The sequence below is a fragment of the Coregonus lavaretus genome (genome assembly GCF_964263955.1).
Source record: "Coregonus lavaretus genome assembly, contig: HAP1_SCAFFOLD_964, whole genome shotgun sequence".
Taxonomy (NCBI): Eukaryota; Metazoa; Chordata; class Actinopteri; order Salmoniformes; family Salmonidae; genus Coregonus; species Coregonus lavaretus.
Window position 1 is genome coordinate 82,192 of NW_028162758.1, and position 21,335 is coordinate 103,526.

The 21,335-nt window shown below is 41.7% G+C and overlaps 1 protein-coding gene across 1 annotated transcript; it reads left to right on the top strand.

Moving 5' to 3' along the window:
- Positions 1 to 1,216: 1,216 nt before the first annotated feature.
- On the top strand, positions 1,217 to 19,441 carry LOC311118922 (NLR family CARD domain-containing protein 3-like). The gene is made up of 10 exons (XM_084193673.1): positions 1,217 to 1,274; positions 1,404 to 1,632; positions 2,268 to 4,006; positions 4,328 to 4,476; positions 7,561 to 7,734; positions 13,049 to 13,222; positions 14,633 to 14,806; positions 16,246 to 16,419; positions 17,623 to 17,669; positions 18,744 to 19,441. Exons 2-10 carry the CDS (start codon positions 1,422 to 1,424, stop codon positions 19,265 to 19,267), a joined length of 3,366 nt encoding a protein of 1,121 aa, XP_084049799.1. The 5' UTR covers positions 1,217 to 1,274; positions 1,404 to 1,421; the 3' UTR covers positions 19,268 to 19,441.
- Positions 19,442 to 21,335: the final 1,894 nt, after the last annotated feature.

Genomic DNA, 21,335 nt, shown 5'->3' on the forward strand with positions numbered 1-21,335 from the left:
AGATAAAGAAGAGCTCTTCAGTAGGTGTACCAAAACTTTCAAAGGCCATGTTCTCAAAGAGAGGTTACAAGTTTATCATCTTTCAAAGCAGAATTACTTTCCCATTGTTCCTCAACTGTAGTGTATGATATACCTTTTTCTAGCTGAGTCTCTACTTTTATCCAATGTAAAAAACACAAATTTCAAATTTTGCTACATAAAATTGAGCTGATCGGTCACATTTCACTATGTAAAACTTAGCAGTACTACTTATTTCTCTGAGAGTGAGGCACTTATTTCTCTGAGAGTGAGGCAGATATATATTATTACTGTGTAAAACCTAGCAGTACTACTTATTTCTCTGAGAGTGAGGCAGATATATATTATTACTGTGTAAACCTAGCAGTACTAATTATTTCTCTGAGAGTGAGGCAGATATAGCATTGTGCAAAAAAATCATGATTATTTGTCTCTCTGAAATGAAACCATCAAGTGATAGATTTTAAACAAATACATGTCTGTCATTGAACAATCGTATACCATGATTAGCTAGTGAAAAAACACACCAATCTCTTTCAGAATTTCTTTAAACAATAAAAGCAAATTGACCAACATTTCTGAAAATGGATACATAGCGTTTTGGAATGAAACTCTTGTTTCCCCATCTGAGCTCAGAGTAGATGAGAGACGTAATGTTTGTCTCTGTTGTGTTGAAGTCCAATCAAGCAGGAGAGACCAGCCTCCCCTGTACCCAGCTGTGTGTCCATGAAGAGTGACTGGTCTATGGGTCTTCCTGAACACTTTAGAGAGGGAGACTTTTCTACTGAACAAAGGTAAGAAGAACTCATGGGTCATGTTCAGTGAGTTAAACAACACTGTCTCTAGTCATTTCTCCTCTCCCATTTTCCCATTTCTTTTTGTTGTTTTCATAATCCATAGGCTAACCCTTTTTTCCATTTTCATAGTCCTGAAACAATATTAAACAAACACTACATTCCCTCCCTGTGTGTGTGTGTGTGTGTGTGTGTGTGTGTGTGTGTGTGTGTGTGTGTGTGTGTGTGTGTGTGTGTGTGTGTGTGTGTGTGTGTGTGTGTGTGTGTGTGTGTGTGTGTGTGTGTGTGTACGTGTGTGTGTGTGTGTACATGTGTATGTGTGTGTGTGTACGTGTACTCCCTGGATGAGGAAATGTAATCTGATGTTTTGTCCACAGAAACCAACAGGAGAGATCAGAGTCAGAGATTCTCAGTGGTCAGTCTTCCCAGAGTCATCAAACAGACCTGGCCTCCATATTCAGTGTATGTGGTTCTGTTATGTACATTTGTTTTTGTTTACCTCAAGTAAAGTTGATCTGTCAATCATTCATTCATGTGTTAATGAGAAAGCATTTCTTCTCTAGCTTAACTTATTTACTTGATTTATTTCAGTTGCTTGAAGAGAATATTATGACATTTGTGAAGAATGAGCTGAAGATGTTCAAGAGGATTCTTAGTCCAGAATTCCCAGGAGGCTTTGAGAGTCAGAAGCAGGATAAGGAAGTGGTGGACGCTGAAGATGAGAAGCAGGAGAGCAGTGCCAGAGAGGGGGCTCTGAAGATCACACTGCACGTCCTGAGGAAAATGAACCAGAAGGAGCTTGCTGACACACTGGAGAAAAGTAAGAGCTGTCTGCCTCATGTTGAATGCTGTTTTATAACAAACATTTAAAAGCTGTAGCTAAAGTACAGCTAAAGTAGCTGTGTAACTCAATGATATTGTAGCAGCCTTAATACTACACCTAGTGACCTCATCAAGTAGCAGCAGGGGCAACAGATTTAAAAAAATATTACCTGGCTGTTGTTGACAAGCATTGTCCTAATCAGTTCATTATCATATTATTAATATTTGATTCATTGATTGAAATAACGACCCCATTCTCAGTAGCCTATTCCAGCAGGTTACTTGGTAACAGAAGCACTTCCTACCTCAAAATCGTCTTGTTATTCATGTTAAATAAATGAATCTGTCAATTTGAACTAAGCAAGCTGGTAAATCATTCAGCTTACATCTTGCCTACATGTTGCCCAGGCTACTGGAGGCTGTCTGAAATAACATGTAGGCCTATCAGGGTCTATGTTTTGGCCTAGTTTTCAACATTAATAATACCATCAATAATGATATAAATCAGTCACACCAGTCTGTAATGCATTATGAAAACAGTTAAGAGAGTAAACTTTAGAAAACATCCTTACAATACTGTAGGCTTTAAAACAGACTTAATATTAATATAATCTGTGTTAGTTCTTCATTCAGATGAGCTTGCTGTGATTTGCCAACGTGAACTCAAATCTAATCTAAAGAAGAAGTTTCAATGTGTATTTGAGGGGATCGCTAAACAAGGAAACCCAACACTTCTCAATAAGATCTACACAGAGCTCTACATCACAGAGGGTGGAACAGGAGAGGTCAATAATGAACATGAGCTGAGACAGATTGAGACAACAACCAGGAAACAAGCAAGACCAGAGACTGCAATCAAATGTAACGACATCTTCAGACCCTTAACTGGACAAGACAAGCCTATCAGGACTGTGCTGACAAAGGGAGTCGCTGGCATTGGAAAAACAGTCTCTGTGCAGAAGTTCATTCTGGACTGGGCTGAAGGAAAAGCAAATCAGGATGTCCAATTTGTATTTTCATTCCCTTTTCGGGAGCTGAATTTGATGAACGGGGAAAAACACACATTGATTGAACTTCTCAGTCACTTCTCAATGGAAACCAAAGAATCAATAATATCCAACTACGACAAGTACAAAGTTCTGTTCATCTTTGATGGTCTGAATGAGTGCCGACTGCCCCTAGACTTCCAGAAGAACAAGATCTGCTGTGACGTCACAGAGTCAACCTCAGTGGATGTTCTGCTGACAAATCTCATCAAGGGAAATCTGCTTCCCTCTGCTCTCCTCTGGATAACTACCCGACCTGCAGCAGCCAATCAGATCCCTTCAGGGTGTGTTGACCAGGTGACAGAGGTACGAGGGTTCAATGACCCACAGAAGGAGGAGTACTTCAGGAAGAGATTCAGTGATGAGGACCTGGCCAGCAGAATCATCTCACACATAAAGACATCAAGGAGCCTCCACATCATGTGCCACATTCCAGTCTTCTGTTGGATTTCTGCAACAGTCCTTGAACACATGTTGAAACATAAGAGAGAAGAGATGCCCAAGACTCTGACTGAGATGTACTCACACCTTGTGGAGTTTCATACCAAACAGAAGAATGAAAAGTATCTTGGGAAAGAAGAGACAGTTCCACACTGGAATAAAGAGAGCATTCTGTCACTGGGAAAACTGGCTTTTCAAGAGCTTATGAAGGGCAATCTGATTTTCTATGAAGAAGACCTGAAAGAGGCTGGCATTGATGTCAATGAAGCCTCAGTGTACTCAGGATTGTGCACACAGCTCTTTAAAGAGGAATGTGTGCTGTACCAGGACAAGGTGTACTGCTTCGTGCATCTGAGCATTCAGGAGTTTCTGGCTGCTGTATATGTGTTCCTCTCATTCATCAACAACAATGAGAATCTAATGGCCGAACCGCAAGTTACTGAAGTTACTGTCTTCAAGAGTGCTGTGGATAAAGCCTTACAAAGTGAGATGGGAATCCTGGACCTTTTCCTCCGCTTCCTTCTGGGCCTCTCACTGGAGTCCAATCAGAAGCACTTACGAGGTCTACTGACAAAGACAAGAAGCAGCTCACAGAGCCATGAAGAAACAGTCAAGTACATCAAGAAGAAGATCAGGGAGAATCCCTCTCCAGAGAGGTGCATCAATCTGTTCCACTGTCTGAATGAACTGAATGACCATTCTCTAGTGGAGGAGATCCAAAGCTACCTGAGATCAGGAAGTCTCTCAAAAGAAGAACTGTCACCTGCACAGTGGTCAGCTCTGGTCTTTGTGTTGCTGACTTCAGAAAAGGAGCTGGATGTGTTTGACCTGAAGAAATACTTCAGGTCAGAGGAAGGTCTTCTGAGGCTGCTGCCAGTGGTCAAAGCTTCCAGAGCTGCTCTGTGAGTACATAAAATGACATTTAAGTACTAATCATCAGGAAGAAATGTTCAGTTTAGAGAAATATATGTATTATTGAAAAACATATTGAATCAATGCATTGATCTTCAAATTAGTATAACAATATGACCATACAATTCTAGGAGACAGAAGATGAATCTATATGTTGTTTAAGAGAATAAACCAAATGCATCTGCCATTGTCCTTCTGCCATTGTCCTTCTACACTACTGGTGTTAAATTAACAGTGTGTTTGTGAAATCATGATGATCTCTCTGTCAGGCTGTCAGGCTGTGGAGTCACTGAGAAAGGCTGTGCTTGTCTGGTCTCAGCTCTGAAGTCAAACCCCTCACACCTGAGAGAGCTGGATCTGAGTAACAATGACCTGAAGGATACAGGAGTGAATCTGCTCTCTGCTGGACTGGGGAATCCCCACTGTAAACTGGAGACTCTGAGGTCAGTATTCCTGTAGTTGGTCAACAAGTGATAACTGTTCACCAGATCCACATGTGTTTACCAGGCACACATAGTCCACACCATATGTGTTTGGACAGTGAAGCTTACAGTTTTACATTTGGTGCTATGCTCCAGCATTTTGGATTTGAGATATAATGTTTCATATTAGGCAACAGTACAGAATGTCACCTTTTTATTTGATGTTAATGGTGAGAGGTTAGCATGTTTTGTTGTAGCCTCTGTAACTTTCTCATTCATTATTATTCATGATTCATTCATGATTTTTCTTAATCAAGGCATCATCAGGATTAATTTAGTAGTGTTTAGAAACATGTTAATTACTCACTTAGACAGAAAATTACTCCAGTCATCATCCACCATTCAGTTACTATTGGACAAAACATATCCCAAAACACAACCAAAACAAACTGCAAATGCAACCAATGAGTTTGGGACTAAATACTCAACTTTTGACTACTTTAATACACTATAAGTGAATTGGTCAGAATACTTATGACTTCTTGAAATAGGGGGACTAGACACGTAAAGTGCTTTTATTTTTCTAAAAGGTGAAAGAGACTTGTATAAAAATACCTTCAAATAAAAGGTGACATTATATACTGTCACCTCATATGAAACATTTGATCTCAAATCCAAAATGCTGGAGTACAGAGCCACATTTAAAATGTTAGCTTCACTGTCACAATAGATATGGTGTGGACTGTATACTCAATACAATCTAAATCTGATACCTCACTGTCAGTCTTTTGACTGATACTGCTTTTTAAACTGCTCTGGTCAGTCTACTCAAATATTTGTACTTTATATTTTTCTCTCTACAAGCAATACTTTGATAATTTGTCATTTCTAATAATGATACATTAATTTATGAATAGATATGGCAGGTTTCAGGACACTGATGTATCTGAAAATGTTGAAAAAATATACTGCCACTATTTTCACCACCAAAGAATAGCAGTGTGGTTTTAATATGATTTGACTCTTTACAGGCTGTCAGGCTGTCTAGTCACAGAGGAAGGCTGTGCTTCTCTGGTCTCAACTCTGAAGTCAAACCCCTCACACCTGAGAGAGCTGGATCTGAGTAACAATGACCTGAAGGATTCAGGAGTGAAGCTGCTCTCTGCTGGACTGGGGAATCCCCACTGTAAACTGGAGACTCTGAGGTCAGTATTCCTGTAGTTGGTCAACAAGTGATAACTGTTCACCAGATCCACATGTGTTTACCAGGCACACATAGTCCACACCATATGTGTTTGGACAGTGAAGCTTACAGTTTTACAGTGGTGTGAAAAAGTGTTCGCCCCCTTTCTGATTTCTTATTTGTTTGCATGTTTGTCACACTTAAATGTTTCAGATCATCAAACAAATTTAGATATTAGTCAAAGATAACACAAGTAAACACAAAATGCAGTTTTGAAATGAAGGTTGTTATTATTAAGGGAAAACAAAATCCAAACCCACCAGGCCCTGTGTGAAAAAGTGATTGCCCCCTACAACCTAATAACTGGTTGGGCCACCCTTAGCAGCAACAACTGCAATCAAACATTTGAATTCCAATTAAGTTTTTACAGCGCTGTGGAGGAATTTTGGCCCACTCATCTTTGCAGAATTGTTGTAATTCAGCCACATTGGAGGGTTTTCGAGCATGAACTGCCTTTTTAAGGTCATGTCACAGCATCTCAATAGGATTCAGGTCAGGACTTTGACTAGGGCACTCCAAAGTCTTCATTTTGTTTTTCTTCAGCCATTCAGAGGTGAACTTGCTGGTGTGTTTTGGATCATTGTCCTGCTGCAGAATCCAAGTTTGCTTCAGCTTGAGGTCACAAACAGATGGCCGGACATTCTCCTTCAGGATTTTTTGGTAGACAGCAGAATTCATGGTTCCATTTATCACAGCAAGTCTTCCAGGTCCTGAAGCAGCAAAACAGGCCCAGACCATCACACTACCACCACCATATTTTACTGTTGGTATGATGTTCTTTTTCTGAAATACGGTGTTACTTTTATGCCAGATGTAATGGGACACACACCTTCCAAAAAGTGCAACTTTTGTCTCGTCAGTCCACAGAGTATTTTCCCAAAGGTCTTGGGGATCATCAAGAGTTTTTCTGGCAAAAACGAGACGAGCCTTAATGGTTTTTTTGCTCAGCAGTGGTTTTCGTCTTGGAACTCTGCCATGCAGGCCATTTCTGCCCAGTCTCTTTCTTATGGTGGAGTCATGAACACTGACTTTAACTGAGTAAGTGAGGCCTGCAGCTCTTTGGATGTTGTTGTGGGGTCTTTTGTGATCTCTTGGATGAGTCGTCGCTACGCTCTTGGGGTTATTTTGGTCGGCCGGTCACTCCTGGAAAGGTTCACCACTGTTCCATGTTTTCGCCATTTGTGGATAATGGCTCTCACTGTGGTTCGCTGGAGTCCCAAAGCTTTAGAAATGGCTTTATAACCTTTTCCAGACTGATGGATCTCAATTACTTTCTTTCTCATTTGTTCCTGAATTTCTTTGATCTCGGCATGATGTCTAGCTTTTGAGGATCTTTTGGTCTACTTAACTTTGTCAGGCAGGTCCTATTTAAGTGATTCCTTGATTGAGAACAGGTGAGGCAGTAATCAGGCCTGGGTGTGGCTAGAGGAATTGAACTCAGGTGTGATAAACCACAGTTGAGTTGTGTTATAACAGGGGGGGCAAACACTTTTTCCCACAGGGCCATGTAGGTTTGGATTTTGTTTTCCCTTAATAATAACAACCTTCATTTCAAAACTGCATTTTGTGTTTACTTGTGTTATCTTTGACTAATATTTAAATTTGTTTGATGATCTGAAACATTTAAGTGTGACAAACATGCAAACAAATAACAAATCAGGAAGGGGGCAAACACTTTTTCACACCACTGTATTTGTACTTTTATATTTGTCTCTCTACAAGCAATACTTTGATAATTTATGAATAGATATGGCAGGTTTCAGGACACTGATATATCTGAATATGTTGAAAAAAATATACTGCCACTATTTTCACCACCAAAGAATAGCAGTGTGGTTTTAATATGATTTGACTCTTTGCAGGCTGTCAGGCTGTCTAGTCACAGAGGAAGGCTGTGCTTCTCTGGTCTCAGCTCTGAAGTCAAACCCCTCACACCTGAGAGAGCTGGACCTGAGTAACAATGACCTGAAGGATTCAGGAGTGAAGCTGCTCTCTGCTGGACTGGGGAATCCCCACTGTAAACTGGAGACTCTGAGGTCAGTATTCCTGTAGTTGGTCAACAAGTGATAACTGTTCACCAGATCCACATGTGTTTACCAGGCACATATAGTCCACACCATATGTGTTTGGACAGTGAAGCTTACAGTTTTAAATTTGGTGCTATGCTCCAGCATTTTGGATTTTAGATAGAATGTTTCATATTAGGCAACAGTACAGAATGTCACCGTTTATGTGATGTTAATGGTGAGAGGTTAGCATGTTTTGTTGTAGCCTCTGTAACTTTCTCATTCATTATTATTCATGATTCATTCATTATTTTTATTAATCATGGCATCATTAGGATTAATTTAGTAGTGTTTAGAAACATGTTGTCTTCTCACTTAGACAGAAAATTAATCCAGTCATCATCCACCATTCAGTTACTTTAGGTCAAAACATAACCCAAAACACAACCAAAACAAACTGCAAATGCAACCAATGAGTTTGGGACCAAATACTAAACTTTTGACTACTTTAATACACTATAAGTGAATTGGTCAGAATACTTATGACTTCTTCAAATAGGGGGACTAGATTCATAAAGTGCTTTCATTTCTAAACGGTGAAACAGATATGTATTAAAATATCCTCAAATAAAATGTGACATTATATACTGTCACCTCGTATGAAACATTTGATCTCAAATCCAAAATGCTGGAGTATAGAGACACATTTAAAATGTTAGCTTCACTGTCAAAATACATACAGTGGGGAAAAAAAGTATTTAGTCAGCCACCAATTGTGCAAGTTCTCCCACTTAAAAAGATGAGAGAGGCCTGTAATTTTCATCATAGGTACACGTCAACTATGACAGACAAATTGAGGGAAAAAAATCCAGAAAATCACATTGTAGGATTTTTTATGAATTTATTTGCAAATGATGGTGGAAAATAAGTATTTGGTCACCTACAAACAAGCAAGATTTCTGGCTCTCACAGACCTGTAACTTCTTCTTTAAGAGGCTCCTCTGTCCTCCACTCGTTACCTGTATTAATGGCACCTGTTTGAACTTGTTATCAGTATAAAAGACACCTGTCCACAACCTCAAACAGTCACACTCCAAACTCCACTATGGCCAAGACCAAAGATCTGTCAAAGGACACCAGAAACAAAATTGTAGACCTGCACCAGGCTGGGAAGACTGAATCTGCAATAGGTAAGCAGCTTGGTTTGAAGAAATCAACTGTGGGAGCAATTATTAGGAAATGGAAGACATACAAGACCACTGATAATCTCCCTCGATCTGGGGCTCCATGCAAGATCTCACCCCGTGGGGTCAAAATGATCACAAGAACGGTGAGCAAAAATCCCAGAACCACACGGGGGGACCTAGTGAATGACCTGCAGAGAGTTGGGACCAAAGTAACAAAGCCTACCATCAGTAACACACTACGCCGCCAGGGACTCAAATCATGCAGTGCCAGACGTGTCCCCCTGCTTAAGCCAGTACATGTCCAGGCCCGTCTGAAGTTTGCTAGAGTGCATTTGGATGATCCAGAAGAGGATTGGGAGAATGTCATATGGTCAGATGAAACCAAAATATAACTTTTTGGTAAAAACTCAACTCGTCGTGTTTGGAGGACAAAGAATGCTGAGTTGCATCCAAAGAACACCATACCTACTGTGAAGCATGGGGGTGGAAACATCATGCTTTGGGGCTGTTTTTCTGCAAAGGGACCAGGACGACTGATCCGTGTAAAGGAAAGAATGAATGGGGCCATGTATCATGAGATTTTGAGTGAAAACCTCCTTCCATCAGCAAGGGCATTGAAGATTAAATGTGGCTGGGTCTTTCAGCATGACAATGATCCCAAACACACCGCCCGGGCAACGAAGGAGTGGCTTCGTAAGAAGCATTTCAAGGTCCTGGAGTGGCCTAGCCAGTCTCCACATCTCAACCCCATAGAAAATCTTTGGAGGGAGTTGAAAGTCCGTTTTGCCCAGCGACAGCCCCAAAACATCACTGCTCTAGAGGAGATCTGCATGGAGGAATGGGCCAAATTACCAGCAACAGTTTGTGAAAACCTTGTGAACACTTACAGAAAACGTTTGACCTGTGTCATTGCCAACAAAGGGTATATAACAAAGTATTGAGAAACTTTTGTTATTGACCAAATACTTATTTTCCACCATAATTTGCAAATAAATTCATTAAAAATCCTACAATGTGATTTTCTGGATTTTTTTTCCTCATTTTGTCTGTCATAGTTGACGTGTACATATGATGAAAATTACAGGCCTCTCTCATCTTTTTAAGTTTGTTTCTGGTGTCCTTTGACAGCTCTTTGGTCTTGGCCATAGTGGAGTTTGGAGTGTGACTGTTTGAGGTTGTGGACAGGTGTCTTTTATACTGATAACAAGTTCAAACAGGTGCCATTAATACAGGTAACGAGTGGAGGACAGAGGAGCCTCTTAAAGAAGAAGTTACAGGTCTGTGAGAGCCAGAAATCTTGCTTGTTTGTAGGTGACCAAATACTTATTTTCCACCATCATTTGCAAATAAATTCATAAAAAATCCTACAATGTGATTTTCTGGATTTTTTTCCCTCAATTTGTCTGTCATAGTTGACGTGTACCTATGATGAAAATTACAGGCCTCTCTCATCTTTTTAAGTAGGAGAACTTGCACAATTGGTGGCTGACTAAATACTTTTTTTCCCCACTGTATATGGTGTGGACTGTATACTCAATACAATCTACCGTAATTTTCGGACTATAAGCCGCGCCTTTTTTCCAATTTTTCGACCCCTGCGGCTTATATAACGGTGCGGCTAATGTATGGATTTTTACAGCTAACGGCCACTAGAAGACCTCCTAAATCTATGGATTTTACAGGTTACAGTCCACCAACTTTAACTCTATGGGCTCTATGACCGGTCCGCGCCCCCCACCTTTAAGCGGCGGGCTCCAGCAGGAAAAGCTGGAGGCCGGAAAAGAGTGAGACAGGTAGCGCGCAAAAGTAAAAGTGGAACCGAGAGTGGTACGAGAGACAGAACGAGAGACAGAACGAGAGCAAGACAGACAGACATTACGAGAGCGAGACAGTTTGTGCAAAGGAAGTTTTCATGCACAAACCCTCATTATGGAAAACAAACGTAGAAATGCATATGATGCAGCTTTTAAGTTAAAGGCAGTCAATCTGGCTGTAAAAGAAGGAAATAGAGCTGCTGCACGTAGCCTTGGCATCAATGAGTCAATGGTGAGACGTTGGAGACGCCAGCGGGAAGAACTGTCTCAATGCAAAGAGGTAATAAAAGCAGATGGCCCGAACTTGAAGACTTTCTTGAAGATTGGGTGAACACACAGAGAGCAGACGGCCGAGGTGTTTCCACCGTGCAGATCCGACTGAAAGCTGAAACAGTCACCACCGAAATGAAAATTGAAAATTTTAGAGGTGGACCATCCTGGTGTTTCAGATTTATGAGACGAAAGGGACTCTCCATCAGGGCGCGGACGACTGTGTGTCAGCAACTCCCTCCCGACTACCAGGAAAAAATAACAAACTTCGGCGAATTCACACAAAGAATGACAGAGGAATATTCCATCGGACCGGACCAGATCATAAAAATGGATGAAGTGCCTTTGACGTTTGACCTGCCTCTCACTAGGACTGTTAACAAGAAAGGTGAATCGTCCATCACGTTGAGAACCACAGGCCACGAGAGAACGAATTTCACTTGTGTTCTTGGCTGCACAGCATCTGGATTAAAGCTTCCGCCAATGGTGATTTTTAAACGGATTACAATGCCAAAAGAAAAGATCCTGAACGGCATCTCCTTTAAAGTCAACAAGAAAGGGTGGATGATGGAAAGCGTAATGAATGAGTGGCTGAATGAGTGGCTGAATGAGTGGCTGAATGAGTGGCTGAATGAGTGCTACGTCAAGCGCCCTGGAGGATTCTTTCGCCCAAAAAAAGCTTTGCTCGTTTTGGACAGCATGAGGGCCCATATAACGGATTATGTGAAAGCAGCCATCAAGAGCACAAACTCGATTCCAGCTGTGATTCCTGGGGGCACAACGAAGCATCTGCAGCCACTCGACATCAGTGTCAATCGTGCTTTCAAAGTGGCACTACGCATTCAGTGGGAGGCGTGGATGACTAGCGGCGATAAATCATTCACCAAAACTGGTCGCATGCGAAAAGCAACTTTCGCTCAAGTTTGCGAGTGGATCCTGATAGCGTGGAGGAGTGTCAAAACATCCACGATCATTAACGGGTTCCGGAAGGCTGGACTGCTGCGTGATGAAGAGGAGGACGCCGCCACAGCTGAGGCCCTTCAGAGGCTGTTAGATTCCGACAGTGACGAAGAGGAGTTCGTTGGTTTTGAGAGCGTCAACGAAGGAGAGAGGAGAGTGGCTGACGAAGCCACCCTGAGCCTGTTCGTTTCCGACACTGAAGATGAGGACTTTGGTGGTTTTAGTACGCAGGAAGAAGACGGAGATGAGGATTAATGACTTGACTTTTCTGGTTACAGCCGTGTACTGCACCTTAGCCTAAAAGATGAAGACGAGGATTAATGACTTTTCTGGTAGGCTGATTACCAAATATTTTAAGCAGCCGTGTTGCTGCAACTTTAGGCTTACGCGCTTACTGTCGTGTTACAGGCACTTTATTTTGCACTTTAAAAAAAACACATTTAATTTAGCCATTGATATTGCCTCGTCAAGCGCTGTAAGCTTTGTTTTTTGTTATGGTACTACTGTAGGCTATAATGTAGATAAATATTCAAAGATGTGCACACTTTTTCAAGGTTTTTCAAAAATAACCAAAGTTAAGTGGTTAAATGATTGTGACGCTATTAACTAATTTTGCTGGAATACGTTATGCAAATATGCAACTTGTTTGTTGAAATGTTAATAAATGGGAGCTTCCTCAAGCAGCCATCTCTTTCCCGACAATCCCCTCTGTGCACGAACCCTTACATATGGTAATTAAACATTAAAACACCTGCGGCTTATAGTCCAGTGCGGCTTATATATGTACACATCATTCAATTTAGCTGCTGCGGCTTATACTCCGGTGCGCCTTATAGTGCGGAAAATACGGTAAATCTGATACCTCACTGTCTGTCTTTTGACTGATACTGCTTTTTAAATTGCTCTGGTCAGTCTACTCAAATATTTGTACTATACATGTTTCTCTCAACAAGCAATATTATGATCATTTCTAATAATGATACATTCATTTATGAATGGATATGGCAGGTTTCAGGACACTGATATATCTGAATATGTTGTAAAAATATACTGCCACAATTTTCACCACCAAAGAATAGCAGTGTGGTTTTAATATGATTTGACTCTTTGCAGGCTGTCAGGCTGTCTAGTCACAGAGGAAGGCTGTCCTTCTCTGGTCTCAGCTCTGAAGTCAAACCCCTCACACCTGAGAGAGCTGGATCTGAGTAACAATGACCTGAAGGATTCAGGAGTGAAGCTGCTCTCTGCTGGACTGGGGAATCCCCACTGTAAACTGGAGACTCTGAGGTCAGTATTCCTGTAGTTGGTCAACAAGTGATAACTGTTCACCAGATCCACATGTGTTTACCAGGCACACATAGTCCACACCATATGTGTTTGGACAGTGAAGCTTACAGTTTTACATTTGGCACTATGCTCCAGCATTTTGGATTTGAGATATAATGTTTCATATTAGGCAACAGTACAGAATGTCACCTTTTATTTTAGGTTTTTCATACATATCTGTTTTACCGTTTAGAAATGAAAGCATTTTATGTGTCTAGTTCTCCCATTTGAAGAAGTCGTAATTATTTGGACAAATTCATTTAGTCATAAGTTTAGTATTTGGTCCCGTATTCCTTACCTGCAGTGATTACATCAAGCTTGTGACTCTACAAACTTGTTGAATACATTTGCAGTTTGTTTTGGTTGTGTTTTGGATGATGTTTTTCCCAATAGAAACTGAATGGTGAATAATGTCCTGTCATTTTGGAGTCACTTCACTTGTATTGTCAGTAAGAATAGAAGATGTTTCTGAACACTTCTACATTCATGTGGATGCTACCATGATTATGAATAATCATGAATGAATCGTGAATGATGATGAATGAGAAAGTTACAGAGGAACAAGGATCATACCCCCTCTGTTATTGGTAATGGTGAGAGGTTAGCATGTTTTGTTGTAGCCTCTGTAACTTTCTCACTCATTATTATTCATGATTCATTCATGATTTTTATTAATCATGGCATCATCAGGATTAATTTAGTAATGTTTAGAAAGATGTTATTTACTCACTTAGACAGAAAATTACTCCAGTCATCATCCACCATTCAGTTACTATTGGACAAAACATAACCCAAAACACAACCAAAACAAACTGCAAATGCAACCAACGAGTTTGGGACCAAATACTAAACCTTTGACTACTTTAATACACTATAAGTGAATTGGTCAGAATACTTATGACTTTGTCAAATGGGGGGAATAGATACATTAAGTGCTTTCATTTTTAAACGGTGAAACAGATATGTATTAAAATACCCTCAAATAAAAGGTGACATTATATACTGTCACCTCATATGAAACATTTGATCTGAAATACAAAATGATGGAGTATAGAGCCACATTTAAACTGTTAGCTTCACTGTCAAACTAGATATGGTGTGGACTGTATACTCAATACAATCTAAATCTGATACCTCACTGTCTGTCTTTTGACTGATACTGCTTTTTAAACTGCTCTGGTCACTCTACTCAAATATTTGTACTATACATTTTTCTCTCTACACACAATATTATGAGTTTTTCTAATAATTATATATATGTGGCAGGTTTCAGGACACTGGTATAAATGAAAATGTTGAAAAAATATACTGCCACTATTTTCACCACCAAAGAATAGCAGTGTGGTTTTAATATGATTTGACTCTTTGCAGGCTGTCAGGCTGTCTAGTCACAGAGGAAGGCTGTGCTTCTCTGGTCTCAGCTCTGAAGTCAAACCCCTCACACCTGAGAGAGCTGGATCTGAGTAACAATGTCCTGAAGGATTCAGGAGTGAAGCTGCTCTCTGCTGTCTTGGGGAATCCCCACTGTAAACTGGAGACTCTGAGGTCAGTATTCCTGTAGTTAGTCAACAAGTGATAACTGTTCACCAGATCCACATGTGTTTACCAGGCACACATAGTCCACACCATATGTGTTTGGACAGTGAAGCTTACAGTTTTACATTTGGTGCTATGCTCCAGCATTTTGGATTTGAGATATAATGTTTCATATTAGGCAACACTACAGAATGTCACCTTTTATTTGAGGATATTTTCATACATATCTGTTTTACTGTTTAGAAATGAAAGCACTTTATGTGTCTAGTTCTCCCATTTGAAAAAGTCTTAATAATTTGGACATATTCACTTATATTATTATTAAAGTAGTCAAACATTTAGTATTTGGTCCCATATTCCTTACCCACAGTGATTACATCAAGCTTGTGATTCTACAAACTTGTTGAATACATTTGCAGTTTGTCTTGGTTGTGTTTTGGATGATGTTTTTCCCAATAGAAACTGAATGGTGAATAATGTCCTGTCATTTTGGAGTCACTTCACTTGTATTGTCAGTAAGAATAGAATATGTTTCTCAACACTTCTACATTCATGTGGATGCTACTATGATTATGAATAATCATGAATGAATGGTGAATGATGATGAATGAGAAAGTTACAGAGGAACAAGGATCATACCCCCTCTGTTATTGGTAATGGTGAGAGGTTAGCATGTTTTGTTGTAGCCTCTGTAACTTTCTCACTCATTATTATTCATGATTCATTCATGATTTTTATTAATCATGGCATCATCAGGATTAATTTAGTAGTGTTTAGAAACATGTTAATTACTCACTTAGACAGAAAATTACTCCAGTCATCATCCACCATTCAGTTACTATTGGACAAAACATAACCCAAAACACAACCAAAACAAACTGCAAATGCAACCAACGAGTTTGGGACCAAATACTAAACTTTTGACTACTTTAATACACTGTAAGTGAATTGGTCAGAATACTTATGACTTCTTCAAATAGGGGGACTAGATACATAAAGTGCTTTCATTTCTAAACGGTGAAACAGATATGTATGAAAATACCCTCAAATAAAAGGTGACATTATATACTGTCACCTCATATGAAACATTTGATCTCAAATCCAAAATGCTGAAGTATAGAGCCACATTTAAAATGTTACCTTTGTCAAAATAGATATGGTGTGGACTGTATACTCAATACAATCTAAATCTGATACCTCACTGTCTGTCTTTTGACTGATACTGCTTTTTAAACTGCTCTGGTCAGTCTACTCAAATATTTGTACAATACATGTTTCTCTCTACAAGCAATTTTATGATAATTTTTAATAATGATACATTATTTTATGAATAGATATGGCAGGTTTCAGAACATTGATATATCTGAATATGTTGAAAAAATATACTGCCACTATTTTGACCACCAAAGAATAGCAGTGTGGTTTTAATATGATTTGACTCTTTGCAGGCTGTCAGGCTGTCTAGTCACAGAGGAAGGCTGTGCTTCTCTGGTCTCAGCTCTGAAGTCAAACCCCTCACACCTGAGAGAGCTGGACCTGAGCTACAATCACCCAGGAGACTCAGGAGTCAGACTGCTCTCTGCTGGACTGGAGGATCCACACTGCAGACTGGAGAAACTCAAGTATGTAGAGGGTTTATGTCAATGTTCATATCAGACATGTTGGAGTTATCAGGCTAGTTAAGACAAACATTCTGACCACCACTTGGACTAAGTTATATAAAGAGAGTGTGTGTGTGTGTGTGTGTGTGTGGTGTGTTTGTGTGTGTGTGTGTGTCCAGTGTGTGTGTGTGTGTGTGTCCAGTGTGTGTGTGCGTCCTGTGTGTGTGTGTGTGTCCAGTGTGTGTGTGTGGGTCCATGTGTATCAGTACACTGGACACACACAAACACTGGACAAACACACACACTGGACACACACACACAAACACACTGGACACACACACACACACATTGGACACACACTGGACACACACACACTAGACACACACACACACACTGGACACACACACACACACACACACTGGACACACACACACACTCACTCACACTGGACACACACACATACACTGGAAACACACAAACACACTGGACACACACACACACTGGTCACACTGGACAGACACACACACACACACACTGGATACACACACACACACAAACAGTGGACACACACATTCACTTGACAAACACACACAAACTGAACACACAAACACACACACACACACTGGACACACACTGGACACAAACTGGACACACACACAAACTGGACACACACACACACTGGACACACACACACACAGGACACACACACACTGGACACACACACACACACTGGACACACACACACTGGACACACACACACACACACACACTGGACACACACACACTGGACACACACACACTGGACACACACACACACACACACACACTGGACACACACACACACAGGACACACACACACACTGGACACACACACACACTGGACACACACACACACTGGACACACACACAGGACACACACACACTGGACACACACACACACACTGGACACACACACACTGGACACACACACACACACACACACTGGACACACACAAACTGGACACACACACACACACACTGGACACACACACACACACAGACTCACACACACACTGGACACATACACACACACAGACAAACATTCTTACCACCGCTTATACAAAGTGATATGCTGAATGTGTGTGTGAGTGTCAAGTGTGTGTGTTGTGTGTGTGTGTCCAGTGTGTGTGTGTGAGTTCAGGTGTATCCCTCAATGACTGTCTGTTCTTCTGCTTACCGCTACAGTGTGGAACATGGTGGGGAGAACACAATGAAACCTGGACTTAGAAAATGTGAGTGTTGACTGCTGTGAAGAATATGACTAAGAATAAGTCTTAATTCAAGTGAAGTCAAAGTCAAAGACCACCATCGTTACTTACTTGGTCATATTAAATATCAGCTGTAGTTCTACAGAAGCAGAAATCAGGGACACCAAAGTTTACAAAGAGTTGATTTGACAATGTGTGTGTCTGTGTATGTGTGTGTGGCGTGTTCGTGTTACTTTAGAAATGTGTGTGTGTGTTCATGCATGCATGAAGGTGTGTGTGTGTTCAGGGTGTGTGTGTCCAGGGTGTTTGTGTGTGTGTGTTCAGGATGTGTGTGTGTTTGTGTGTGTGTGTGTGTGTGTTCAGGATGTGTGTGTGTTTGTGTGTGTGTGTTCAGGATGTGTGTGTGTGTGTGTGTGTGTTCAGGATGTGTGTGTGTTTGTGTGTGTGTGTTCAGGATGTGTGTGTTTGTGTGTGTGTGTGTGTGTGTGTGTTCAGGATGTGTGTGTGTGTGTGTTCAGGATGTGTGTGTGTTTGTGTGTGTGTGTTCAGGATGTGTGTGTTTGTGTGTGTGTGTGTGTTCAGGATGTGTGTGTGTGTGTGTGTGTTCAGGATGTGTGTGTGTTTGTGTGTGTGTGTTCAGGATGTGTGTGTTTGTGTGTGTGTTCAGGATGTGTGTGTGTTTGTGTGTGTGTGTTCAGGATGTGTGTGTGTGTGTGTGTGTGTTCAGGATGTGTGTGTGTTTGTGTGTGTGTGTTCAGGATGTGTGTGTGTGTGTGTTCAGTGTGTGTGTGTGTGTGTGTTCAGGATGTGTGTGTGTTCATGCCTGCATACAGGTGTGAGTGTGTGTTCAATGTGTTTGTGTGTGTACAGGATGTGTGTGTGTGTTCAGGATGTGTGTTTGTGTGTAATTAATGGGAATAAGTGTGTTTTATATTACCATACATTATAACATATGATCATTCAACAATTCTCAAGTTACCTTAACTTCTCCTTTTGATACCTAGAAACATCTACATTAAATGAATTAGTGAAAAGTGAGTTAACATTCTAATGTGAATGATGATGATTTCTAATATTGTGTCTGGTTTCATCCATCAGATGTCTGTGATCTCACACTGGACCCAAACACAGTAAACAGACACCTCTCTCTGTCTGAGGAGAACAGAAAGGTGACAAGGAGGACAGAGGAGCAGCCGTATCCTGATCACCCAGAGAGATTTGAATTCTGGCCTCAGGTGTTGTGTAGAGAGGGTCTGACTGGGCGCTGTTACTGGGAGGTAGAGTGGAGTGGGGGAGGGGCTGATATAGGAGTGACATATAAAGGAATCAGCAGGAGAGGAGGGGGTTATGACTGTTGGCTTGGAGCCAATGACAAGTCCTGGAGTCTGTTCTGCTATGACAACAGTTACTTTGCCTGTCACAATAATAAGTCCACTACCATAGACGTCCCCTCCTCCAGCTCCCACAGAGTAGGAGTGTATCTGGACTGGCCAGCCGGCACTCTGTCCTTCTACAGAGTCTCCTCTGACACACTGACCCACCTGTACACATTCCACTCCACATTCACTGAGCCCCTCTATCCAGGGTTTAGGGTTTATGTTGACTCCTCAGTGTCCCTGTAAATAATAACCATGGTAACACTGACACACACACACACACACTGGACACACACACACACTGGACAAACACACACTGGACACACACACACTGGACACACACACACACACTGGACACAATCACACTGGACAAACACACACACGCTAGACACACACACACACACACACACACACACACACACACACACACACTGTACACACAGACACACTGAAGACACACACACTGGACACACACAAACACACACACTTGACAAACACACACACACTGGACAGACTCACACTGGACACACACACACTGGACACACACACACACACACACACACTGGACACACACACGCAGGACAAACACACACACACACCGGACACACACACACACACACACACATAAACTGGACACACACACACACACAAACACAATGGGGACACACACACACACACACACACTAGACACACACACACTGAACACACTAACACACACACACTGGACAGACTCACACTGGACACACACACACTGGACACACACACACACACACACACACACACTGGACACACACACGCAGGACAAACACACACACACACCGGACACACACACACACACACACACATACACTGGACACACACACACACACAAAAAAACACACTGAAAACACACACACACTGAACACACACACTGGACACAAACATACTGGACACACACACACAGTGGACACACACAATGACACAAACACACACACTGGACACACACAAACACACACACACACACACTGGACAAACACACACACTGGACACACACATACACACACACACACACACACACACACACTAGACACACACATACACACACTGGACAAACACACACACTGGACACACACACACACACACACACACACACACTAGACACACACACACACACTGGACACACACACACAGGACTTACACATACACAAAGGACACACACACTGGACACACACACACACACACACACTGGATACACACACACTGGACACACAAACACTGGACACACACTAACACACACACACACTGGACACAAACACACACACACACACACTGGACATACACACACACTGGACACGCATCCACACACACACACTGGACACACACACACATACACACATTGAATTCCCATACACACACACACTGGATTCACACACACACACACACACACACACACACACACACACTGGACACACACATACATACACATTGGACACACACACACTGGACACACACACACACTGAACACATACACACTGGACACACTGGACACACACACACACACACTGAAAACACAAACACACACTTAACACACACACACTGAACACACAATCACACACACACACTGGACACACACTGAACACACACACACTGAACACACACACTGGACACACACACACACACACTGAACACACAAACTGGGCACACACACACTGGACACACACACACACTGGACACACAAACACACTGCAAACACCCACACTGGATACAAACACACACTGGATACACACACACACACACACACACACACAAACACACACACACTGGACACACACACACACACACTGGACACAAACACACACACACACTGGACACACACACACACACAGGACACACACATACACACACACACACCAAGGACACACACAATGGACACACACACACACACACACACACACACACTGGACACACACACACACACACTGGACACACACACACACACTGGATACACACACACTGGACACACACACACACTGGACACACACAAACACACGCACACACACACACTAGATACACACACACACACACACACACACACACTGGACAAACACACACACTGGACACACACACACTGGACACACTCACACTGGACACACAGACACACACTGGACACACACACGCAGGACAAACACACACACACAAACACACAACAGACACACACACACACATACACTGGACACACACACACACACACAAACACACTTGGGACACACATACAAACACTAGACACACACACACAAACACACACACACACACACACTGGACACACACACACACG

Coding starts and splice junctions, on each gene's coding strand:
- LOC311118922 (XM_084193673.1), top strand. CDS start 1,422: ATGACATTTGTGAAGAATGAGCTGAAGATGTTCAAGAGGATTCTTAGT. Junction 7,735..13,048: donor TGTAAACTGGAGACTCTGAG/GTCAGTATTCCT, acceptor GACTCTTTGCAG/GCTGTCAGGCTGTCTAGTCA. Junction 16,420..17,622: donor TGCAGACTGGAGAAACTCAA/GTATGTAGAGGG, acceptor TTACCGCTACAG/TGTGGAACATGGTGGGGAGA.